Here is a 27,310-nt window from a genome sequence, read left to right as displayed (position 1 = left end):
TTTTAGTAAAAGTTTTATTAAATATTCGGTAATGTTTTTGAATTCAATGAGTTTTTTTGTATTTGTGTCTCCAAAACTTTAGAGAAATCAGTCCTTTGTTCTTCCCAGCTATATGTGTTTGGATGCTTGTCTGCTGATGGTGGGACTTCCCATAGTGTTACAAAAGAATACGCTGCTCCACCGACCATGCTGAAATGTAAAAGAAACCCACATTAAAGGGGTTGTCCAGCGAAAGTCTTTTTCTTTCAAATCAACTGTTATCAGAAAGCTATATAGATTTGTAATTTACTTCTATTAAAAAACCTCAAGTCTTCCCATACTTATTAGCTACTATATGTCCTGCAGGAAATGTTTTATTTTCAGTCTGACACTGCTCTCTGCTGACATCTCTGGCCGAGACAGGAACTCAGTTTTCTATGAATCTCCATAGAAAACCTCTCCTGCTCTGGAAAGTTCCTATCTCGGCCAGAGATGTCAGCAGAGAGCAGTGTCAGACTGAAAATAAAATATTTCTTGCATGACATACAGCAGCTAATAAGTATTGGAAGACTTGAGATTTTTTAATAGAAGTAAATTACAAATATATATAAAGTTCTAACACCAGTTGATTTGAAAGAAAAAGTTTTTCGCTGGACAACCCCTTTAACTCCTTTGTCATTCTGGAGGTTTCCAGCTTTAGATTTGATGTCACTTTTCTGCATTCTATTAACTTTTTCTAAACAAATTTAATTTCATTGGGAAATGTGGTTTTATTATTAATCTATTTACCCCAAAGCTTTTCTAGGAAAAAGAAAACAGGTTAATCCCATCATAAACAGGAAGGGGAAAAAAAATTAAAAATTATGAACCTTTGTTTTATACAGTATGCAGAGCCATAACATACAAGCAAGTCTTTAATATATTTCTGTTACCTTATAGGTAATTTTCTTACCATCATCCTCGGTGCCTTTTTTTGAACTTTGTAGTGTATTAGATACGTAAATGAGGCAGTTTGGTGCACTGGGGCCGGGACTACTACTGTTTACTGATCCACCCCGGCCAGCTCACCTCTTAATAATACATTAGGGTGGTGCTCTGCACTGACGTCACTCTGATACTTTACTTCAGAGACATGTCAAAAGTGTTCTTTAGTCCGGGTCTGAGCGCTCAGACCCATACCGATCAGGAGGATGAGCTGGGAGAAGACGCACTGCAGTGTGTCCACTACCGCTCTTTGTTTAAAAAAAAAAAAAAAAAAGGGGAGACGCGCTTATAATTTAAGTCTATGATGCACGTCTCCTTTTTTCTTACACAGATCTGCCACGTGGTCCTCTCCCTGCTCGTTCTCCCAATTGGTACGGGTCTGAACACGCAGACCTGGACCGAACAAAACTTTTGAAATGTCTCTGACATGTCAAAAGTTTGGCAAAACGACAGTGACCCTTTAACCCCTTCATGACAAAGGTCATTGGTGCAAGGATGTCCAGGTCAAATTAATGCAGTGTTCCTCCCCGCCTTCTAAGAGCCATAGTGCTTTTATTTTTCCACCTACAGAGCTGGTTGGGTTGTCATTTTGGTCTCTAGTTTTTATTGGTAACATATTGGTGTAAAAGAAAAATTTGGATCACTTTTTATAATTTTTTTCCTGAAATATAATTAAAAGAAAAACAGCAATCCTGGTGTGTGTGTGTTTTTTTATTTTCATTTATGTTGTTCAGCATGCGGGAACAATAATGTTATATTTTAATAGATCGGACAATTCCGCACGCTACAATATGTAATATGTTTTTTTGTGTTTTTCTTTTACATATTATTTTTATAATGGGCAAGGAGGTAGTTTAAACTTTTATTTGGGGGGTTTATAAGGTTTTTTTTAATACTTTTAAAAACTTTTTTTAATTTTACTTTACAGTTAAACATGCAATCATTAAATTGCATATACTGATCTATGCTATGCCATAGCATAGCATAGATCAGTACTATGGGTGATCTGTGCATAGAGCCTGCCTGAGAGCAGACTTTATGCACAGATGGACAATCCGACAAGACGGAGGGGTTCCCGATCAGTTAGTGACAGGTGCTTAACCTGTCACTGACTTCTTTAAATGCTGCAATCACTATAGATCGTGGGGTTTAAGGGGTTAATGACAGGCAGCTGCAAGATCGCAGCTGTCTGTCATTATCCCTGGCCCCATACACTCTGATGTGTGCGGGACCGCTCTGACTGCAGGGGTCCCACACACATCAAAAGCCCCTCACTGTCAGGAACGTGTGTATATGTATATATGTATATGTATATATGTATATATATATATATATATATATATATATATATATAGTTTCTGCTGCACGGAGCATCTGCAGCAGGAATGTATACGTATCGTGGATGTGAAGGGTTAATATGCAATATATGGGTTTTTGAAGGGGAAAATCATAATTTAAATTTCAAAGTGTACCCTGGCCCAAAGGCAGAACTGAAAGCCAAACACAAATGCTAACAGGATAATTACCAGCAGCTTGTCCTGGCAACACTCATGTAGATCAGTGTCTGGCGCAAAGAAAAGATAAAATATAAAACAACATCTGCCTGATTTTTGTTCTGTCTAACCATGGATGTGATGGCTGGCATTTACATTGCTAAATTCTTATTTTATTATAGTGCTTAAAAAGCACTATATTGTATTCCCTTTATTCTTTTTCTTCCAGTTCTTGTGATACAGTCCGAGCCACTTTGTGTACAGACTCCGTTTAAACTGTGTTTCAAAGCCTTCAGATTCACACAAGATTGTCATGGTATTCAAGCAATTTTCTTTACATTATAAGGCCACTGTGGATTAGAGATGAGCGAACCTGCCGAGGTTCGGGTTTGTATGAACCTGAACTCTCGGCTTCTGACTGCCGCTGTCTTCCCACTCCGTGGAGAGGGTGGATACAGCCGGAGGACCGCCTGGAAAACTGGGATACAGCCATAGGCTGTATCCCAGTTTTCCAGGCGGTCCTCCGGCTGTATCCACCCTCTCCACGGAGCGGGCAGACGGCGGGTTTGCTCTTAGTGGGTTGGTACCAAAGTCACTCTTAAAAGGCCGGTACCAAAGTTATTCTGAAAGGGCCATTAACAATGCTGCCCTTAAAGGGCCAGCACCAATGATTCTCTTAAAGGGCCGATACCGAAGAGCCCACCTATTACACCCTTAAAGGACCCATGACAAAGGTAATAGGCTATATCCCAGAATTCCAGGCGGTCCCCGGGATGTATCCTCCTTCCGCATGGATCGGGAAGGCATCAGGAATTAAATGCGGAAGGTCTGGCTAGGTTCGATCGAACCTAACTTTTTTCGCTGTTCGATCAAGCCTAGTGGTGATCCCTCACCCCTCCTCTCTGAACAACACCTAAAGCTATTCAAATCAGATTCACCGCTGAAGTCTGGGTTCGGGTACAAATGCCGACCTGAATGCATCCGCTCTAGAAAGGAAGGGGTTAAGTGGCATTCGCATTGACCAAAGCAAAAAAACAATGGTCATCGATGTAGTCCAATAAATCCAATGCAATCCTCTGGTTACTATCTGGAAAAAAAAGAGAGAGGGACACAAAAAAGGCAGGAGAAGACCACCATCATTTTGACAGGTGTTCTGCTCTTTACAGTAAGCAGCATCTTTACAGATAGCTGCTTACAGTCTGGCACACAAGGGCTTAAGTGAATATGCATTGCACTGAACAATGTGGCCCCAAGGGGGTTAGGTGAGGATGTATTGCATCTCCACTTAACTCTTTGGGGGCCAAACTGATCTCACATTGCACCCATACCAGCAAGAAAGCAGGTTAAGTGCCCCCTTCCTCGCTTGGATGGGTGCAGTGCGCCGGGGAGTCAACATTCCTACTCACCTCTGATGTGTTTTTTCTTAACCAGAGCCCGGGACACTGAGCTTGATGTGTGCTGGACTCTGATTCTTCAAATCTCCGATTAGCCGATCAGCGGCTGATGCAGAACATTGTTGCAGCTAATGAGTTGAGACAGCCGCTGATTGGCTGATTTGGTAAACATTGTGAGAAGACCAGAGGGTAAGTTTTATGCCCACCTCCACCCCCCCTAACAAAGCATAGTCTGACTATGGAAAGGAGAAGACTTCACAGCTCCAAATAAGATATCCAAAGTTTATTTCTTGAACGTAAAATACATAACAAAATTTAAAAAACCTGCCAGCCTTCGTCCTACGTGCTCCTCTCGTACCTTAGGAAACCTGCACTTCATACAATGCTACATTGCACATGGTGAGCTGACCTTGTTTCCTATATGTAGGAAACAAGTACTTACCCCCAGATTGTGACATAGAAGGAAGTTAGGAGAAGATGAGGTACGGCGCCTGTCAGAGAGCTATTGGGGGCACTGGAATTTTAGTTGTTTTCTTTTAAGAGATTTTTACAACTTTTAGTATGAAAATGTTTCACCAGGAAACACCAACAGGTTTAGAAACTAAAGAATGTATTTAGGCTCATTAACACCTTCCTTATGGGATGACAATCTCACCTTATTATATACGAATATGCTCTACAAGGATTAAAAAGGCCAATATTACTGAGCTGGTTTCTGAACACACCAATAGTTAATGGAGATGTTATTACTGACCTGCCAAGACTAGTGAGGAGTTCCATGATGGATTTTTTCTTTAACGAAAGATCCAACCATATTGATAAATGTTAAAACCATACAAGGATAAAAAATGTAGCATGTAGATTCTTTAAATACAATCTAGTTTGTTTCTCAGACTAGGAATGTAGACTCCGAATCAACACTAGAGTTCACATTTAAAACCCTGTGTTAAATTTCCTGGAACACCCTTCACAGGTCAGCATTGTGGTTAAACTTTACTGCTAATCTACTGTGTATATATTGTAGTAAGGCTAGTATTAGTATTTCCCTGATTTTATTAAAACAAGTCATAAAAATACCAGTGAGTACACTTGGTACTATGAGGTAGTAATAACAAATAAGTATGGTACTTACCAAATATTTAAGCCTATAAAGTTTAGCCAAGAAAACATATAATCTCCTCCCAAAAACATCCCAATATAGGCGATAGATACGTTCTATAAAAAAAGATAAAAAAGTGTCACTGTTACTTAAAGGGCTAAATCCATCTCAACGTACATAGCTTTACTTGGTCTCGTCAAGTTTAATATTTTTGCAAGTACAGTTGTGCCTTGGATCACTAGCATAATTTGTTCCGGAACTGGGCTTGTAATCCAAATCCACTCTTAAACCAAAGCAAATTTTCCCATAAGAAATCATAGAAATGCGGACAATTGGTTCCACACCCCAAAAATAATGATATATTATTCTGAATAACATGTAAAACAGATGAAACAAACATTCAGAAACAGCAGAATATGTGATATTATAAGTAACTGTACAGTAATGGAGAGGATGGGAAACACAAGGGCTGACAGAGACTGCAGGGAGCATGAAGGAATGAGCAGGGCAGATGTGGGCACATACATGCAGCACTCTCTGTCTGGGGAGAGAGGGGTTACAGCTATGGCGAGATTACATCCACAGTCCTGTCCTCTGATGCAAGCCCCAGCCTGAATGTGATCTGCCATGGTTTGGAAGGTGAGGGAGACTTCCTGGGTCAGAGTACAGTGGTGTAGACCCCGCTATGCAGACCATGCCCCTCCCCCGCTCCGCCTCTCACCCAATACAGGGAGCTCCTAAACCAAAGCAATGCTCTTAAACCAAGTCACAATTTGAAAAACTGTGAGCTCTTAAACCAAAACGTTCTTAAACCAAGTTACTCTTAAACCAAGGTACAACTTATACATTTATTTAGCAAACTTGCCTCCTTCTCCCGGTATGCCGCCCTCCTATAGACAGCTCAGTGTATAGGTTACCGACCACCACTCTGCAGTGGTCTGGCTGGTGTATATATATAGCTATAATGTAGATGTATAGAGATATAAGTGAATTTATTAAAAATATGACTGGCATAGGCCAGGGAAAAGACGCAGTCTTTTGCGCAAACCACTTGCTTTTTAATTAGCGTATGCCTGCCTTGCCTAACGGGTGGGGATGAGGCATGGCCTCTTCCTCCACCTGATTTGACATAAAAGAAGTCAGAAATCTATGTCCGCTCTGGAGCATGCATAGATTTCTGTGCCTGCAGTGTGGCAGCCACTGGGTTTACTAAGGAGTGTGACTCTTAGTAAATCCAGCATGGGGCATGGGCGCAGAGGTTTATGTAACAAATTCCCCCCTCAGTGTATATACTGTATAATTTATAAATATTTATACTAAAACTATGAATATGCCAGCCAGACTTTTAGAGCAGAGCAGTGGTCAGTAACCAAGACAATGAGCTGCCAAAAATGGGAGGGAAAGAGCAGCATATCAGGAGAAGGAGGCAAGTTTACTAATGAATGTATTTGCAAAAATATTTAACTTCTATTTAAGTCCTACTATTTAAGTCCTATTTAACTTATTTAAAGTGACACTGTCACCCCCTTTTTGCATTCTGATATCTCTACACACCTTATTTTATATCATACGTCATGGTGCTTGTTCAAGTAAAAAGTGATCTTTTATCAACTACAGATTGTGTTAAGTGGGCGGGGCCTCGTGGCATTAGCGCCACAAAGATGGCACTGTGGGCGGGGCTAAATGGTGGTAATGCCGCGAGGCCCCGCCAACTTAACACAATCTGTAGTTGATAAAAGATCACTTTTTACTTGAACAAGCACCATGACGTATGATATAAAATGAGGTATGAAAACCGCTAAATTTACTCATTACACCTGTGTAGAGATGTCAGAATGCAAAAAGGAGGTGACAGTGTCACTTTAAAGGGGTAGTGCGGCGCTCAGAAATTATTCACAGAATAACACACATTACAAAGTTATACAACTTTGTAATGTATGTTATGTCTGTGAATCGCCCCGTTCCCCGTGTCCCCCCACCCCCACCCGTGTACCCGGAAGTGTGGTGCATTATACATTACCTGATCCGTGTCGAGGGCCGTCCGCCATCTTGTGCCAAACGTCATCTTCGGAGTCGCTGCCGCCCGCCCCCCCTCCGCCGTGTCACAACTGTGCTCAGCCGCGATTGGCTGAGCACAGTTATGCTCAGCCAATCGCGGCTGAGCATCGGATGACGCTGCAGAGGGCGGACGGCATTCAGAACAGTTGGAGCTGTTCGCCGTCCGCCCGAAGAAGACGTCGTTGAATGAAGATAGAAGACTTGTGTCGGCACGTGACAGGTATGTATAGCGCACCACACTTCCGGGTACACGGGTGGGGGTGGTGGGACACGGGGAAGGGGGCCATTCACAGACATAACATACATTACAAAGTTGTATAACTTTGTAATGTGTGTTAGTCTGTGAATAATTTCTGAGCGCCGCACTACCCCTTTAAGTCCTACAAGTATAACTATATTAGTTGAGATTGATATATATCCCTTTTAGATGCAATATTGAGCCTATCTCCTGCAACGAGCAGCAAGATGGGGAGAAAAGCTCTCTCCTGGTTTGTTCTAACATAGACCCCAACCAATCAAAACCTCTGACATGTCTCTAAAATTAAGGATATTTTTTTCCTATGCATGTTTATGGCATACCCACCTGAACCCTTTGTTTTAGCAACCACATATAGTAGTCTGAATGGAGAAGTGGCCACCCATTGTTACAGAAACAGCTAAGCTATATACTATACCACAGCCGGATTAAAAAATTCTTTACATTGTTAACATACAACATGTTTGTTTAGTTAGGCTATGTTCACACATAGTATGAGACCGGCCGTTCCGTGACCTGGCCAGGACACAGAACGGCAGATCTCAGAAAAGATCATCCCGGCTGGTACTGCAGTACTGGCCGGATGATCTCTAGTGCCACAGAGATCTGATGCGGGCACATTCATGCGCGCCTGGATCAGAACTCCCCACTGCACACTATGGAGCGTGCGGCAGGAGTCACTTGCTCCATAGTGTGCACTGACAGGGTTTTCTGCGGCCGCTATTGACATGTCAGTTTTCAAAGGGGGTATACCCTGTGTATACAGTCCCGCCTGGATTCCCTCGGCCTGCAGTACAACGTAGGTTCCGTACCAATCACGGCCGTTGCAACAACGCTGTGATTAGTATGGAACTTATGTTGTGTGAACATAGCCGTAAAATTATAAATGAATAAACATTTCGGATGAATATGCCAGTACGGCTAATTTCACACTGTAATTTGCTGTGTAGGCTTAGTGCATGCGGTGGGAAACTCCAAATATATATAGTAAACACATCTATAAAAATGTCTTTTTGGCATATGTTGGGCTTTGGTGGATGAAAAAGTGCAAACACCTGTAAAATGTCATAGAGCATAAGACATTCAAAAAACATACTTAAAAAATTTAACTGTTTTCTCTACATGATGAAATTAAAAGTGCAGATTTACCTTCAGGGCCCCAATGACTGTAGTTGTTAGTGCTGAATTGTGGTAACTGCAAAGTACTATTGAATAAAGTAGAATAAATCTGCCGTAAAGAAAAAAAAAAAAGAGTATGTAAATTTTTGGTGGTAGAAAGAGAAATGGCCACTTCATCACTGCTTAATTAACAAAAAAATTAGTCAAAGGGGTTATTCGGAGCACAAATGTCAATGATCACTGCTTTAGTGTAAGGGTCCTATACATAGAATGTTATGGGGACATACAAGGATGCATGTGAGGGCCAATCAGCTAGATCAACGCTCCTTTGCAGTGTCTTTGAAAGGCATGATTAATTGCGATGCAGGGCACAAGAATGATCATGGTATCATTTGTGTGGCCACTTAAATATACTGCTGTTGGCTGCACATCCCCTGTGTACACAGGGAGATGTGCGGCCAATAGCAATAGATTTCAGCCTGCCACAAAAGATGCAATCAGATGAGGATCGGCTGTTTTCCCACTTGCCCTGCCCGATTATTGGACGAAGGAGTGTTTCTGGCAACAATCCTTGGCGATAATCGGCCTGTGTAAAAGACCTTAAAATGTCACTGTTGTTATGATTAGAGATGAGCAAATTTACATTACAAATGAAGCGAAGCACTTCGTTTGCCCACGCTCGGCATATTCGCCAGAATGGTCAGATTTTATTTTTTTTCATGTGAAAAAAGATTTAATAAGGGCAATCGGACACATCAGTAAATGAGATGGGAAATAATACGACACAAGCTACAGCCTGACAGGAAAAAAAATGACAGCATCTTAGTAAGTAAGGCCCACTGTGCGTGGAGCTTGAGGTTATTTTCACACAAAGTATTTTTGGGCAATATTTTGGTACTCATATTGCAACCAAAACCAGGAGTAGAAAGGCTATGTTCACACACTGTTGAAATTTAGTCGATGGCCGTCATTTTATGACAAATAACGTCTGTTATTTCATAACAACGGCCAATGTTTTAAAATAACGCCAATTATTTGCCATTAAATGACGGCCATCCACTAAATTTCAACAGTGTGTAAACATAGTCTTTCTGTGTTTCCAATCCACTTCTGGTTTTGGTTGCAATATGAGTACCAAAATACTGAGCAAAAATACTGTGTGTGAACCCAGCCTTAAGGGGAAGCAAAGCTGACCAAGAAGGTAATAACCATGATGTTACACAATATAGCATGAGTAGATAACAACAATACATATACCTATGTACATCAGGTAAATTTCTTAATTATTTCAACATATTTCAGCCTACTTACCCCATCATGCAGGCAAGGAGAAATTGAAAAGCAAAGTAAAAATTTGTCCACTTGCTAAAATGTATAGCCTAAAAGGACACAATGCATAAAGAACACTGAGAATATATTAAGAGGAACAATAATAGTTCTTTAATTTAGTAAGTTTTTGTTGCTCAATAAGCCTAACAGACTGATGGTTCCTTTGACTGCTGACAATTTACTGATACCATGTTTTGGGGGGGCTATTAAAAAATGAATTTTTCCTGATTTTTACTTTTTTAAAGTTTTTTCAAATTTTTGTGTAAATTATTATAGGTGTTTTGATTTCTTGAAAATTAGTATAGGCGTCCACTATTTCTTAAAGAAAAATTGGAAAAGTTTCAAATTTGCAAAAGAGATGAAAAACACCATGCATTAATTTGGGCATTTTTGGTGAGAAAAACACCATGAACTGGACAAAAAAGCACTACACGTATTGACATCCAGCTAACATCTGTCCACAGCATTTTTAACTCCTCAATTAACAACCAGAAAAATGCTATGTGTAAAACTCCTCTTAGCATAATATGGGCACATTGATCAATATGATTTCATCAGTTTGGGTCATTAGACCCAAGGTTGGGCTGGGTCTTGAGACCATAAGGCTGTGTTTATACATGGTATTTTTTTGCATTTTTATCACAATCCAGCTATTTTGCAGCGAATAGTGCAATTGTGGCCTTTTTGCCACAATTTTGAGTCACAGTAAAAATCTTCAACCTTCTGCTGGATCATTAGGGGCTTCTTCTATGAGAGGCCTCTGGTTCTTTGATGGGCCACTTCTACTTGTTTCATTGTCCCATGTTTCATTAAAATGAAATAGCTTATTTATGGTGGTTGTCACATACAGTTCAATTTACTAAATCTGATTTGGGCCACAATCACACAACGTTTTGGTTTTTTTTGGCTGTTAGACGGCCCTTTTTTTACGGCCGTCATTTCAAAACAATGGCTGGTATTCTGCAAACAATGCCTGTTGTTTTAAAATAAAGGCCGTTAATTGGCTGCAAAATGACGGCCATCCAAAAAAGGGCCATCAGACAGCAAAAAAAAAGAGGCGTAGTCCAGGCCTAATTTTGCATTAGGGTAGGTTCACACTTGTGGTCAAGCTGGGACTTGCGGCTGTAATACAGACATAAAAATGAGTTGGTATTAAATGTACACCCCGCATAAGGAGGAAAAGGAGAACTCCCTGTCCATACTGTGAAATCGTCTGCTGAAGTTCAGATAGAATTATAGCTGAGTAGGTTCACATGTACATCATTTGCTGCAAATAATATTATACTGAAATGCATGAAATCCATAGTGTTTTAAGTATATATGAAGTAACCCCTCAGTGTTCTGGGCAGGGCTGTTTTAAGATATTAGTAGGCCTGTTTTTAGGCACATACTTTGCTCAAGATTTAACAATTTATAAAACTCATATCAAGAAATACCTATTCAAATGTATGACAAAATAAACTCACATGATTACCTATGTACTATGCAGTAAAATGTGTGAATAAAAAAAGAAAATAGCTACCTTCTCAAATTCCCCAGTCCAGATGGTAAATAGCAGTGTAGGTAAAATCATAAAAGCGGCATTATAAAAAAGCACACCATATTTACCCAGTTCCTGTAAAATAAAACAAATTTTAGGTAACCAGCAGCAGAAATAAAATGGTGCCTGTACTTGCTGGTTATCCTCAACATGAAAATAGAGAACAGTTCCTTGTTCTAGAACCCAAATGCTTCAACCTATGACTATGGCTATGTTGTAACTTTAGACCAAGGGCCAGGGGCGTAACTGGAAATGACTGGGCCCCATAGCAAACTTTTGATTGCCCCCCCCCCTTGCCGCACCTATGGATGTTCTATGCAGCTTTACACAAGTCAGCAGTCTTTCATTTTTGGAACTGACACTTGGAACTTGGAAGAGTCAATGAAGGAAATATTGTGCAGGTATTTAAATATTGATAATAATTGCGGCTTTTTAACCGTGATTTTGCACAAATTAGGGCATTATGACATAGCTTATCCTGTACTATGAACACCACGCTTGTGCTTCCATAGTTACAGTAGGGTTGGGGGCCAAGGCTTGGTGAACAGCCCGGGGCCTATGGTAAAGATAATCCTCCCCTGATGAAGGTAATTTTCTTACGTTCATCCTTGGCACCATTTTTGGGATATTAGCAGGTAGTTTCATACGTTCAGGGGGCGTTCTCATCTGCTTCTAATGAATATTAGGACGGTGCTCTGCGCTGCTCTGCTAACATTAATGTGGGGATCGGGCCAGGCAGAGTGGATCAGTGCACTGAGGATGGTAGTCCTGCCCCCATTGCACCAAATGCCTAATAAGCATATTGAAATAAACTGCCAAGATCCCAAAAACTGCATTGAGGATGAAGGTAAGAAAAGTACCCTCATCCTCAGCGCCCCATGTGCTATAAAGACATATAAGCTGGTTAGATGCTTCTAACCTGCTGATAGTTTCCCTTTAATTACTAATATTCACCTTGGGGTTAAGTTTTTCTTTGGTATAAACTCCATAGGCCGCTGTAAATGCATCATTCAACAACACAATGGTGTAGCCTTCCAAATTAAAAGAAAGATCGAAACTGTAAAACAAATATTCAATATTCAGCTGGTCCATAATGTTCCGATAAGTTTGTGGTTGGTACATCATTAAAATATTAAAGAAGAGAGTTGAGGCCTATGTATTGTGCTACTGACAAATATTGACACCATATGAATTGGTCATAATTGGCGGCGCCTTCTACAGACACACAAAAAATGGCGTTTGTATTAGTAAAGGCAAAGCTGTGAGCATGGCACATGTATGGCAGTGCATGGAGTCCATATGACTTCCTACTACAGAGACTTAAAGCTTCCATTTGCTGGCTTGAAGGAGTTTTCTTGCATATAAAATGTTTTTATATATTGCTGCACTGTTGGTACATAATAAACATGTTATGCTTACCTCTCCACGCTCCCCCGGTGTCCAGATGCAGTGTTGCCGCTGGATGAAATTCCACATGCCGAGAATTATCTGCCCAAACATCATGTAAGGGGGAAAGTCAACACACATTAAAGGGACCAGGACCCCTTTTTTTTAAAATGCCCAAGGAATGCCCAGGGAAAGGGTGGGTGAAAAAAACAACATCCACTTACCTCCCTGGCTCCTGTGCTGCCCGCATTCTGCTGCTCTGGTCCCCAGCGTGCGGCCGCTTTCTGGTATTAAGATGGGACTTGAGACATGACAGGCCGCTCAGCCATTCAGCAGTAGAGGTGGGACACCACTAGAGCAGCTTAACGGCTGAGCCTGCACGTCACGTCTTTATGTTGATTCCACGCCTGGTTTTTGCTAAAAATACTGAACAAAATACTATGAGTATTGTTTGTCTTGTGTTTTAACCCCTTAAGGACCAGGCCAATTTAGTTTTTTGCATTTTTTCTTCCTTGTGCTTAAAAGGCCATAGCACTTGCAATTTTTCACCTAGAAACCCACATGAGCCCTCATTTTTTGTGCCGCTAATTGTACTTTGCAATAACCGGCTGAATTTTTTCATGAAGTAAACTGCGAAATCAGAAAAAAAAGAAATGTGTGCTGAAATTGAAAAAAAAAAAACGCATTTTGTTTATATGGGGGATATTTGTTTTTAAACAACAGCTGCTGTTTTAAATGTTCCTGCATCCGATAATGTCATATCAGCCGCAGGAACATTATTTAAATACATCGAATTGTGCAGGCCATATGGACCACTGCTGCAGTCACTGATTTGCTGAGCGGGCTAAATCCCACCCATCTGTGACATCGAACCCGGGTCGTGACACAACCGGAACCCAGGAGAAGATGACAGCCAGCGGGGTCCAGGAGCTGGGTAATGCGGCGCGGCATAGGCACTGGGAGTGGTAAGCATATTGGGGGACATTTATGAAGTACAGCGTTTTTTACGCCGGGCTTACAAATGTCCCCGCAACTCCTGAGCTCATAAATCCCGTATGCACGGAGCCCATTCGTGCAAATAATCTCAGAGCTCAGAGTTGGAGTAGGTTTCATTATCATTTTTCCCCCGGAAAAATTATAAATGCAGCGCACGCAGAAGCCGCTCCCCTTCTAAGGTGGCGCAGATCGGCCCAATGCAAATAAAATATTTGCAAAAAGACCTTTTGCGAATATTTTTCCGTCGATTGGGCCAATCTGCACCGAAAAAAGGCATTTTCGCCTTTTAATATACGTCCCCCAATGTCTTTTCTATTCCCCCTCTGTAATGATTTTTTACCCCCCCCCCCCTCCGCCAGACTTCTCCTTTAAGTAATTGTGCAAGTTATTTTAAAATGCTGCTAGATTCAAGTCTGTGTTTAATTATTTTACTTTTAGCATAAATTATTAAGGCTATTTAAATGACAGAAGTATTAAAGAAAAAAGTCAGAATTTTTTTTCATTTAGGCTAGATTCATACTTCTGCCGGGAATCCATCAGAGAGTCCTCTTGGCACTGCGAAACTGAGCTATTTATCAATCTATTTAATCTATTTAACAGTCTATTTAACAATGAAGACTATGGGGGAGATTTATCAAAGGGTGTAAAATTTAGACTGGTGCAAACTGGCCACACCAACCAATCACAGCTCATCTTTCTGCTCTGGTGAAAGGAAAGAGTAGCTGTGACTGGTTGCTGTGGCCAGTTTGCACCAGTCTAAATTTTACACCCTTTGATAAATATCCCCCTATGGCTTCATTCACACGTTCCAAAGTAATTGCAGATCCGCAAGTATGACAAATTTAGGGCCCATTGATTTCAATTGACTGTTCACACTGTGGGTATATTTGCAGATCCGTAATCCGCAAAAACTGCATTCGCAAAAATTACTGACAAGCTCTTGTATGGACCGTAATTGCGGCTCAAATTGTCGCATAGAAGTCTATGGGAGCATCCGTAATTTTTGCGGATTCGTCATTTTTATGAACGAATCTTTTGTAATGTCCACAAATCCGTAAAAAAAACCTGAAGACATCATATACAGTCCTAAAAACTACCGAAGGTGTGAATGGAGCCTAAATGATGCGGACGGATATTCAAGAGATCCTATTGGCTTTAATGGGGTCCATTGAGTTTCCGTCTGGTATGTTTATTTTTCAGGATTTATGAGGGCAACAAAAAAAATTATTGTGTGTACCTATGGTGCGTTTACACAGAGAGATTTATCTGACAGATCTCTGAAGCCAAAGCCAGGAACAGACTATAAACAGATAACAATTCTTAAAAGAAAGATTGAGATGTCTCCTCTTTTCAAATCCATTCCTGGCTTTAGCTTCAAAAATCTGTCAGATAAATCTCTCTGTATAAACGCACCACTAGCCAGATAAAGGAATTGCAAGAAAATTGAATGACAGTGCTAGACAGAAACTAGAACAATCACAAGACAGACATCTTTAACAAAATGCCAAAATCTTACCTTGCTGCTATAAAAGCTCCTGTTACAATCATTGATATACTCAGTGCAACAGACAATGAATATCGTTTCCTGTAAAGTAGAAAATATGCAAATAGGCAAGCAGCAATGTACTTAATGTTAAGTGTACTGGAGACAAACAGATTTTTGGATTTGATTTTCCCTGCTATTAATTGATAACTAAAAAAAAGATGTAATTCTACTGGATGAACAGCAGATGTCACCATATCCCTTAGGATATGGGATACAGGGGTTTACTAAGAACAGGTCATCTTTTAACTATACATTTTAAATATATAGTTTAATTTATAGATGACTTATTTACTATACATATAAATCTGAAGTTCTTTGTGCACATTATGATTATTCTGTTGGATTGTGCATTGGAGGAGAAACTGGTACATGCGGCTGGTATACATTACTGTCATCCATTTTGTTTGTGTGTCTACAAGAGACAATTCTGCATAAATTTGGAGCCCTGCATCCTCTTACATACAACCACTAACAAATTTACAGAATCACAACACTTAAAGGGGTTACTTCAGTATTGAAAACCTTTTTATATATTGCTTCTCTTTCATACAACATATTAAACATGCTGGAGGAGATTTATCAAGCATGGTGTAAAGTGAAACTGGCTCAGTTGCCCCTAGCAACCAATCAGATTCCACCTTTCATTCCTCACAGACTCTTTGGAAAATGAAAGGTGGAATCTGATTGGTTGCTAGGGGCAACTGAGCCAGTTTCACTTTACACCATGTTTGATAAATCTCCCCCTGCTATTCCTACCTCATCATGCTCCCCTGGTGTCCTCCTCTGGTGCCTTCAGGTTCCTTTCTGAATAATCCCATCACCACTTTGGAGACGAACTTGTCTCAGCAGTGACAGCCTACTCAGGCAATCATTGAAGTTGTCGCTGTCCCATCTCAGTCAGTGATTGGCTTAGCAGGCTGTTACTGCCAAGGTGAGTCCATCTTGGAAGTAGCGACAGGATTGTTCAGCCAGAGACCTGAGAGTGTGGTGAGGTAAGAATAGCATGTTTATTATGTTGTACGGAAAGACAGCAATATATCTAATGTTTTTCATTGCCAGAGTGCCCACATTAATGGGGTACTCCAGCAGTATAAAGTTAAGTTTGCTTTTTTTTATTCATAGTGCTGCTCTTACATACAACATAAAAACATGCTATTCTTACCACACCACGCTCCCCTAGTGTCTTTTTGTGCCGTCTTTGGGTCTCCCCGCTGAATACTGCAACCGCCATCTCGGCTTGGCAGTTACAGGCAACTCAGCCAATCACTGGCTGTGGCCTTGCCCTCTCTTAGTCAGTGAATGGCTGAGTGGGCCATCACTGGCGAGATAAGCCCATTTTGGAACTGGGAACAGCAGGGTTCAGCAGGAGACCTGAAGATGCCGCGGGAGGAAACCAAGGGAGTGTAGTGAGGTAAGGATAGCATGTTTTTTTATGTTGTTTATAAGGCCAGCATTATAAAACCACAGCATCTAACAGGATGACAGAGGGAGAAATCACCCTTTGTCCTCCACTGGTGACTCGCAATGTGATTTCAAGGTGCCGTAGGTAGCCAGGGCAACCAGAGGCCTCAGAGAAGCCTCCAGTTTCCTGGCAACAAAAGCCGATCAGGCTCTACCCTGAGGCAAAGTCTGATCAGCTACACCTGTGAGTGTAAGAGCCCGATTATGGTGCGTTTACACGAAGAGATTTATTTGACAGATCTTTGAAGCCAAAGCCAGGAACAGACTATAAACTGACAACTGGTCATAAAGCAAAGATTAGGATTTCTCCTCTTTTCAAATCCATTCCTGGCTTTGTCTTTAAAAATCTGTCAGATAAATCTCTCCGTGTAAATGCACCATTACACAGAGTGATAATCTGCCGAATCAGGCCGCGTAATAAAGACAAGGATCAGACGATGACTGATTGGACGATCGTGCCTTTAGCACGTGACCTAAAATCATCAGCCGACAGGCGCATTGCTACGAAAAATCTTTATTAAATCCTTGTTAAAATGTCCATGCAATATGCAGCAGGAGTTCGGGACGCCAGGCTCTGATGACTGTTAACACATGACAGCTGTTTCGCACGTAGGGGAAACAGCTGTCATGTGTTAACAGTCATCAGAGCCTGGCGTCCCGAACCCCTGCTGCATATTGCATGGACATTTTAACAAGGATTTAATAAAGATTTATGAATTTTAAACGGAGAGTCCCTCATTATATTTTTTGTTATATTTTACATCTTTTTGTTTCTTGGGTGAGCACCTCCATAAAAAACCTTTTTCACTCCCCGCTGCTACCATGTTTCCATTGATCATAACTGGATAGTGCCAGGCTGCTGTATCTCACTGGACTTATAGTTTGAGATATTATTATTATTATTATTTACTACATACATACAGCAAGGGCTGCACAGGCATTGCTTACGAAGTCCATGCAGCCTTTGCTGCACGATAATCGAACGGTTTAATAGGCTCAGTAAACGAGCGCCGATCTAGAGGATCGAGGCTCGCTTACTAAAGTGATTGGGTCGTCTAATACAGCCCTAACACTGACCGATATAATACACTGCAGTACAGATCTGCCCTTTTCTTTTCTCTCCCATTACAGCAGAAAAATGTCAAACAAAAACCATACTTACTTTAAAATGACCATCTCAAGGATGAGTGTAAACAAAATTGAAAATTTCCGAAGGACGGTAAACATTGGCAAGCTGCAAAAGACATAATAAATGATTTAGGAACACATTGGATACACTTGCTACTGATACTTGATAACTAAAACAGGTTAACATATCTCATCTTTCCCCGTGTTCAGATATCCTAAATGCAGTTTATGTAAATTTTTCTTGGACAGACGTAGAATGTTTATTTAGCTTTGAAGTAAAGGTTTTGTCACTGCTCCCCTTGTTCACGCCCACTGCAAGTGACATTTGCCATGAACCTGTTTTTTCACTCAAATACCGTAAGGATTATTCATGTAGTTTGAGAACAAAAGTGAATGTGATATTCTGCTGTGAGTGCCTCCAGGGCAGTGCAAAGATATTTCCTCATCACCGTAATTATGGCAATCTGTAAAGGCAACAGTCCTCATTATATGATTATAAGGAAGGTAAAAGGGGTTCTTTTATGTTATCACCAATACAGGTCATAGTTAAATGGCTTTGAGTGATTTTGTTATTGTCTTTTTTCCTCTACGAGTCAGCAAAACATTTGCATTTTATGTAATTTGCCCCGGTAACAGAAACTGTCTTAGTAGTAACAATGGAAAAGAGGCCTGACAAGTGGCGATTGCCGTCAGAGCTGTGCTGCGTCAAGGATTTAATATACTTTAGATATGAAAAGGAGTACTGTTTCTTGCTTTACTGTTTATCGTTGTGGTTGTTGGAGGGGGGGGGTCCTTGTAGGTTGTCAGAAATTTTAATCAGTTAAGGTTTGGCTCTTCAGACACCCACCATATCACTTCATCTTGCTTTTCCATTTGTAAGCCTATAGATCCTGTCTCCTACAGTAAGATAGAGATCGCAGTGGATCAGGGAGAGAAGGGCTCTTCTCCCAGCTCGATCTAACAAGAGTCAGACCAATCAAAACTTTTGATATTTCTGTGTGTCAAAAGTTTTTTTTAAAGTGAAAGGGGCACTTTAACTGAAAAGACACGAAAAATGCATTTTTTGATAGAAACAGAAAACAAAATTGTGAACTGTACTGTTAAAGAACAGCCCTTCCGAATTAAGCCCCATCAACTAATACACATATGGACAATGAGGTTGTACGGAACCCTATAGGTGTTTCACCACTATATAAAAACACCACTCTGTGTGTTCTGGTGCATATGATGGAACATAAAACTAAAATGAATTAAACAGGATAGATAAGATCACTGTATTAATAATAATAGGATATCTTGTATATTTGCAAGATATCATCCTACATATATACATGTAAATATAATATACACTTTTATATTTAAAGTGACACTGTCACCTCCTTTTTGCGAGTGGGCGGGGCCTCGCTGCATTAGCGCCACTTAGCCCTGCCCACCGCACCACCATTGGCCCCGCCCCCTCGTCGGCCATTGGAACAGGCTGGCTTAAAGGCTTAAAGGGGCCGACGGTGGTGCGGTGGGTGAAGTTAAGTGCCGCTATTGCCGCGAGGCCGTGCCCACTTAACACAGTCTGCAGTTGATAAAAGATCACTTTTTACTTGAACAAGCATCACAACGTATGATATAAAATAAGGTATGAAAAACGCTAAATTTACCCTTTACACCTGTGTAGAGATGTCAGATGTCACCACCCCCCTTTCCATATACGGAGCTTATTTTCTGGACATTTCATATCTAACTTTTTGTTAGGATTTGTTAGTGCTCTCTCTAGTCAAAAAATGCATGTTCTCGGTGGTGGTCAGTGGCATCTGGATGGGACTTCGAGGTTGCTGTGCCCCCATCTCTCGGGCTATATCTGTGTCATAGTCCCCTGGCCCTCTGTGACATAGCAATCTGGAGGCCTAGTCACCCCCCCCCCCCCCCTCCGTTATGTCATCGGAATGGGACGCTGTGGAGGCCAGGATTTCATCCTCTATGGTACAGGCACGTTGCTGTGCCTGCACTTCGGTCAGTCAGTCACCTTAAGCCATTTTGTTGCATTCTGGGCCGGATGATACAGCAGGAGTGGAAGGAGGATATGAGTTTACTGCATGTCGGCTAAACATCACACAAATACTTCTGCTCATCATTCTGCTCAATTCGTCCTGCAAGGTGGCCTCCAGATCATCCCATTCTGATGACATCACAAAGGGGGCAGGGACTACGGCATGGATGTAGGTGGGGAGATGGGGCACAATGGCCGCACTGTCCACCAACAATAACATGCATTTTTGAGCAGAGAGAGGTGCTGAGAAAGGGGCGACAATATCTGTTTGTTTTTTTCTTCCTTTTTAATGGCTATATATGATACAACTGGGATCCAGTTACCTGCTATCTATTTGTTCACAAACAGTTTAAAAAAAACAAAAAAAAAACAATGGTCTTGTGATGTCACCATGATTAAGCAGTATGCCATAGTAGCTCAGTGCATTGTAAGTTATGTTTTTTGAGAAGGGTGGGTATCAGACAGCCCTCAAATAACCAGGCATATCACTGAATATAGCTAAGACTTCTATGGTGTTTACATTGCAAGAATACGATTCGGTAATTCCTATTTTACGTGTACATGACTATATATATATATATATAATGTCAGCTACGTCAAAAGATTAAACGTTTTCCTTACCTTAGTTTCTGTGTGCTTGATAATCCTGTTAAATGATTACCAATGTACAATAAGGGTAAAGGAAATACCTGCAAACAGAAAGACAAGTTGCTTCTGTTAAGGTGAATAATAAGTGCTGTCAGTATTGAGTCTAAGGGCATTTATCAACTACATTTTCTTTCACTGATTAGAGTCAGATATTGTTCTTCTTTTATTTCAATCTGGGAGTAATTTTTTTTTTTTTTTGTAGATTGTTATGAGGGCTACCATCTTATCGTAGCTGTCTTTAACAGCATTTAGTGACATGCTTTACGGCAAGACTCATAAGACATGGATGACAGTAGATAGGACATGTCCCCATGAAATGAAAGTGAAACATAACTGAGCTACTGTGAAGAGGTCATTCCCCAGGGAGCTGCTATTGTCTCCTTTATCTACTGGTATCACATGACACTGCAATGCTGTACAGATCACAGGAAATCTCTGGTTAGTTTTAGCCCCGGTGGTGAGAATGAAAACTGCAAGATTTCAGGATTACTTTATAGGGTAGCTTCACACGTACCGTATCACAGCGGATTTTCTGCTGTAGATCCACAGCAGATTTGACTAAATGACACACTGTCAAATCCTCTGCGGTTTTGCAGCAGATTCAATGGTGCAAATTTAATGCTGTGTTTATTAATTTAGTTAAATCTGCGGATCTACAGCAGAAAGTCCGCTGCAATACGGTACGTGTGAAGCTACCCATAATAAAGATAGAAAAACAGAAAATTTTTAAAGATTTCACCAGAATTAAAAATATGTTCAAAATAAAAATATTATTTAAACATTCACATGTCCACAATCCTGTGCAATGTACATATGTGTGAACAGAGCCATTCATATAAATCTGTCCATAGTGCCGTCCGTACTTGCAGGTTTACAATTACGGGCACACTACGGAACCTGTGACTTCAGATTACATCTGTAGCTACAATTTTTTATTAGTCTAATTATGCAGAACTTATTTCCACCTAGACCACATGAGAAAACAATGCAGTGTGAAAACACCCTAGTCTATGAGCTAAACAGTCTGGAATGCCAGAGGAGGGTGTTTTCACACATAAAGGTTTTAAGACTTTTTTCGCATCACTATTGCCTTTTTAAAGTGATTTAGTAAAAACATGACAAAACTAGTGTCCTAATACAGTTAGATACACTGTAGCCAGCTATCAGGACAGCACCTGCCTAGGCCGGATACAATTATAGCTAAAAAAAAAAAAAAAAAAGGAAACATTATAGCTAGTGATGAGTGAACTTACGGAACATTTGGATCCAGCCAAACCTGAACACTCGCCATTTGACCCCCTGTGGCTGGAAAAGTCGCATGCAGACCTAGGAATTCCTGGAATTATACCTGTGAGAAGTAGTAGCTACAGTATATGCAGGTTTTAGGCCTGAACACTTTCATTTACAAACACAGGTTTTATATATTCCTCAGTACATAGGAAATGTGTCCACAGGAATTTAGTGAATGTGAAGGTGATACTAAATGTAGTGTATCACTGTAGTGTAGAAGCCAGCATATGGAGGTATAGCAAAAGAGCCAGTTTCCCAGCATGTGCTTTTATATGTTTTATTATGTCCAATTGAAAAATTTATGGTGGATTCACACACAGTACTTTGTAGAAAAACACCATTGTGATTTTTGATGCTTAGTGAACATAGGTAAATGCACGCCACAGATTTGTTGCGGAGATATCTGCAACAAATCCGCTACATCTGAATATACATCTTCAGGGTGCTTACAGTTGTGGCCAAATGTTTTTAGTTTTCCCAGAATTTGCTGCTTCAGTTTTTATATAGGAAAGTTGCATTAAAGCATTCCTATGGAGCATCGGAAAGAGCAAAGTACAGCGCTCTTCCGGCATACTCGGCTCTTTCCGACACTCCATAGGAATAAATAGAGCCGGGGGTCATGTGCCGACCTGGAGCTTTATTCATAACAGAGCCAGTCGGGGTCTGATATGGAGATCGCAGGGGGGGGTCAGAGGTCGGACCCCCACAATCTCCTACTTTTCCCCTATGCTGTGGATAGGGGAAAAGTCAATTTTCCCCAGAATACCCCTTTATCTCTAGATTGTATATACTTACCCTTTTTGGGATTGTTCTATCAAAATCTGGAAATGTAATTATCCCTTTTATCTTTCCTATGTACAGTACAAGAAGTGTGAATCCCATCTGATAGAGAAGTAGAGAAATACTGTTAGTACTAACAATAAAAAAACAAAAAGTCTTACAAGGTACCTCAGACACACATGTCCTGTTCTACTTTAAAAAGAAGAAGAAAAAGAGAGACACTGATACCATTAGGAGAAGGTAACAAACCCTACTTTAAAAGATGGAGCTAAAATACCATCTGAATGCTGGAGCATGAGCCCCACAGAAGAGATCTAGTGCAGACATAATGGCAGCCACTTGGGATGGTGAGTTTTTGGTCTTAGTTATATTTATTACTAAGGCCTTAGTATTAGCCCAAGAAGCCAGTGTTGGGCCTTCTCTCTGAGGTCACCTTACCATGGTGAGATGGTACTTTCTATTTGATGATTCTATTTGGGTTGCCAAGAATCTCATTTTTTCAAAAAGTTTTAATAGCAGTTTTGCCGTTCTAAATATCCACATTATGTATACGGTAGGTCTTAGCAAATGCAGATGCTGTTGCACCCTTCTGTTTTTGTCTGTATCTCAGCCATGGCAGCGCACACTTGCATAATGTGAATTATGACTCTGTGACATTTTAAAAGTTTCTTTTTAGAATGACCATTGAAGTTGTGTAGTGAAATCTGCAGTGAAAACCCACAAGATGACTATGCTGTGAATTTGTGTAAAAACACTGGGTTATGCACAATATTTGTTTTGCATTACGGTCATTTATTTTTGCTCATTTTTTGACAATAGGGGTGAGGAAGGGGTGGCCTAAAATATAACACCAATGGGGAGATTTATCAAACTAGTGTAAAGTAGAATTGCCTCAGTTGCCCCTAGCAACCAATCAGATTCCTGGAGAGGTTATAACAAATGAAACGGCAGATTATTTATATGATCCTAACAACTCTGCTTGTTGTTTGTCCGTTTTTTTTTATACTGTTAGGTTTATGATTACTTGTAGACCTACCTGGCCAACTCCAAGAAACATAGATGATGGAAACCTTCATATAAAAAGATAAAATTACAATAATGTAGTATAAATGCATGAATGAAATGAAAATCTATACATGTTAAAAATCAAGGGTTAAATACTTCTGTTTGTCAATAACATCAATTGCTCTCAATGTAGTTCTTGCAGGTATTAGTCCTTTATTCCAATAAATTACATTAAACCCCATGTTTAAAGGGAACCAATCAGCACAAATGTGTTGATATGGTTCCCAGCAGCACTTTATAGAACTCTTGCGCAGAAGTTTTATTACGCCGCTCAAAGCCGGGAGAGGGGCAGCAGCTAGTCATCTGGGCAGGGAGCCGCCCGTGACTAGTCACGGCTCTCTGTCTGTTAGTGCGCAGTGTGGGGATGATTGACGGGTAGAGTCCTCCATTAGTGGCCTCTCTGCCTGTCACTTATCCCCGCACTACCTGGTGACAGGCAGAGAGCCGTGACTAGTCACGAATGGCTGCCCGCCCAGATAACTAGCTGCTGCCCCTCTCCTGGCTTTGTGCGGCGTAATAAAACATCTTTTTTCCAAGGTAAAGCTACTGCTGCAGTTGTGGCTGGTATGCTCCATAAGCTGCAGAGTACATCTATACTTGGAGCTGTTTCTGGAAGAAAGCAGCTATGTTTTCTTCTAATTCTGGATAATCCCTTTAACCCCTTAAGGACGGGCCTGAAATGGCCTTAAGTACTGGGCCAATTGTCACTTTTGCATTTTTTTCAGGAGCAGGTATACTTTGTAATGGCATCTTTTAATCTGCTATATAATGTATGACTGAACCCCCAAAATATCATTCATGGGGTGAACAAATTTTGGGCGGCTTCCATGTTTACGTAATGCACTTTACGGTAAACCTGGCATTTTTTTCTTTATTCTATAGGTCAGTCTGAACACAGCGATATGCATGTTTACTAGGTTTTCTGAAGTTTTACTATTTTTAATAGCAGTAAAACTTTTTTTTTGCAAATAGGTATATTTAATATGGCACTTTTATTTTTTCACCTATGGGGTGTCATTTTTTGCCCCATGATCTCTAGTTTTTATTAGTATAATTTTTTTCTAGATCAAACGTATTGATCGCTTTTTATTCATTTTTTTATACATAAAATGTCATTAAAAAAAGCTATTTCTGCGCTTTTTTACCGCTTTTTGTTCACGACGTTCACCGTGCCGGAACAATATTGTTTTATTTTAATAGATCGGACAATTGCGCACGCTACAGTATATTATATATTATTATTAATATTATTATTAATATATTAAGGATAGCAGGGATCAGTGTTATCGGGTATCTTCTGATACAGCCTGACTGTGGCAGACTGAATCAGAAGATTGAAGACCTGACTGCACGGAGGAAGGTAAGGGACCTCCGGTAGTCAGGTCAATCGCAGCATTTAAGGGGTTATTGGCGGGCGGCCGCGCGATCGTGAGCCTGCTCCATAGCAGGGTGTACATTTCTGTCCTTGTTTATGTCCTTTTCTGTCCTTGTTTATTCTGTCATGTTTATGCACTTACTATAAATTATACATCACATGCTGATTGGCTATACTGTACAGTAACTTATAATATGACATATCCACCTTTTAAATGTTTTACCTGTTATTCAGAATAAAAATTATTTTTGGTGTGTGTAACCATTTGTCTGCATTTCTTACGGGAAAATTTGCTTTGGTTTAAGAGTGGATTTGGATTAGAAGCACGGTCCCGGAACGAATTATGCTCTTAATCCAGGGCATCTGTGTATATAGGGAAAAGACCAGGATGTGGTCACTAACTGCCAGGTTCAGGCTACAGAATTATATGGGGTCAACGCCACTATGTGAACAAATATGTCAGCACCCGATTTTGACAGGGTGCTGGCGTATCCGTGCTTTAGAAGGCAGAATCGTAGTGTGAATGCACCCTATTTGAAGCATTTGTATGAGCTGGACAATTACATGCAGATATGTTTTAACAGGATATAATCATTTTAAGAAAAAAAAAATAAAGCTTAGTCTTAATCTAACATGATTCCCTGACCAGATTACATAGTATTCGATACCATTATAGCAATAGGAATCAGATCACTGTCAGATATATTGGCATTAGCTAGTATTTACAGCAAAGAGTGGAGACCTAGGCTGACCTCTGTACAGGAACAGATTTCATAAGAATATCACTTATTACTCATTGATTTGTGGTGATCTCGCAGCCCCCACAATTACACAATGCTACGAACACACTGTAACATTAGCTTCCTACCTGTAGCTGGTGAGCACAGTCTTGTTAACCAGGATAATCAGGAATGAGCTCACTCCATAGAAGACGGCTGAGAGGAGCCGTGCCGTACGGGAGGACACAACCTCTGTTCTGGAAGACATGTTGTTCTGGGTGAAGGTCCAGTTGGCCCTGGACACTTTACACTATAGTTTTGGCAGAGCCATGTCAGCCATGTAATGTGACAGTGTGAGTACACACTGGGATCTCCTGGCCCCACCTTTACAGAACAGGTGGTAGGTGTTCTAAAGGGCGGAGGGAGTGACACACAAGCTGGGAGGAAGAGGACAGATCTATGTTCTCACAGGGCAGGTAGTACTAAGCATATCGATACACTTGTTGTATGGAATGTAGTTACATGCTTTACCCTGAGTTTATGTTCCATTATTATTATTATTATTTATTTATTTATAAAGCGCCCTTAGTTCCAGCTATACAATAGATAGGCAACAGGCAGGAACAATACAAGATCAGAAAACATTACATGAAGGCAAAAGACAGACTGGTACATGGGGGAAGAGGACCCTACCCGCGAGGGCTCACAATCTATGGGGTATAGGGAGAGAAACAGGAGGTAAAGTGCAGCCATTCAAGTGTGATGCAGAGTTATTGTAGGTTGTAGCCTTGTTTGAAGAGATGGGTTTTCAGGTTACTTTTGAAGGACTTGATGGTGGATGAGAGACGGATGTGTCGGGGTAGTGAGTTCCAGAGTATGGGGGAGGCTCGGGCAAAGTCTTGGAGGCGGTTGTGCGAGGTACGAACAAGGGGGGAGCGGAGACGGAGGTCACTGGAGGATCGAAGGTTGCGTGAGGGACGGTAGCGGGATATCAGGTCAGAGATGTACGGAGGGGACAGGTTGTGGATTGCCTTGTATGTCATGGTCAACAATTTAAAGTCAATACGTTGGGCAATGGGGAGCCAGTGGAGGGATTGGCAGAGGGGAGAGGCTGAGGCAAAGCGAGGGGAAAGGTGGATTAGTCGGGCAGCAGAGTTAAGGATAGACTGGAGGGGATCAAGGGAGTTAGCTGGAAGGCCAGAGAGGAGGATGTTACAGTAGTCCAAGCGGGAGATAATGAGAGCATGGACCAGCAGTTTGGTAGAGTCAGGGGTGAGGAAAGAGCGGATTCTGGAAATGTTTTTGAGGTGAAGGCGGCAGGAGGTGGTCAGGGCCTGAATATGTCGTTTAAAGGACAGGGCAGAGTCAAAGGTGACGCCAAGGCAGCGGACTTGGGGGACAGGGGACAGAGTACAGCCATTGATAGTGATTGACAGATTAGAAGGCGGGGTGGAGCGAGATGGGGGAAAGATGATAAGTTCTGTTTTGTCCATGTTGAGTTTTAGAAAGCGGGAGGAGAAGAAGGAGGATATGGCCCCATCTTGCCCAATGCACGTTATGTTAAACTATTAAAGATTAGGGCAAAACAGACCATAGAGGAGCATATAGATTTTAATAAAGTGAT

General features: G+C 40.9%; 1 protein-coding gene across 1 annotated transcript; it reads right to left on the bottom strand.

Moving 5' to 3' along the window:
- On the bottom strand, nt 1–26,087 carry SLC35D2 (solute carrier family 35 member D2). The gene is made up of 12 exons (XM_069961746.1): nt 25,836–26,087; nt 23,564–23,597; nt 22,543–22,629; nt 20,431–20,498; nt 17,803–17,874; nt 15,150–15,218; nt 12,206–12,308; nt 11,234–11,326; nt 9,694–9,761; nt 8,413–8,491; nt 4,983–5,065; nt 1–189 (listed from the first exon to the last, which is right to left on the bottom strand). Exons 1-12 carry the CDS (start codon nt 25,952–25,954, stop codon nt 18–20), a joined length of 1,047 nt encoding a protein of 348 aa, XP_069817847.1. The 5' UTR covers nt 25,955–26,087; the 3' UTR covers nt 1–17.
- Between the last annotated feature and the right edge of the window lie 1,223 nt (nt 26,088–27,310).

Source organism: Dendropsophus ebraccatus, chromosome 3 (genome assembly GCF_027789765.1).
Source record: "Dendropsophus ebraccatus isolate aDenEbr1 chromosome 3, aDenEbr1.pat, whole genome shotgun sequence".
Classification (NCBI taxonomy): domain Eukaryota; kingdom Metazoa; phylum Chordata; class Amphibia; order Anura; family Hylidae; genus Dendropsophus; species Dendropsophus ebraccatus.
The sequence above is the reverse complement of the archived record's forward strand: the minus strand, read 5'-3'. Positions and strand labels throughout refer to the sequence as shown.

Coding starts and splice junctions, on each gene's coding strand:
- SLC35D2 (XM_069961746.1), bottom strand. CDS start 25,954: ATGTCTTCCAGAACAGAGGTTGTGTCCTCCCGTACGGCACGGCTCCTC. Junction 17,875..20,430: donor TCAAGCACACAGAAACTAAG/GTAAGGAAAACG, acceptor TGTCTTTTGCAG/CTTGCCAATGTTTACCGTCC. Junction 5,066..8,412: donor CAGTCATTGGGGCCCTGAAG/GTAAATCTGCAC, acceptor CTTTTTTTATAG/AACGTATCTATCGCCTATAT.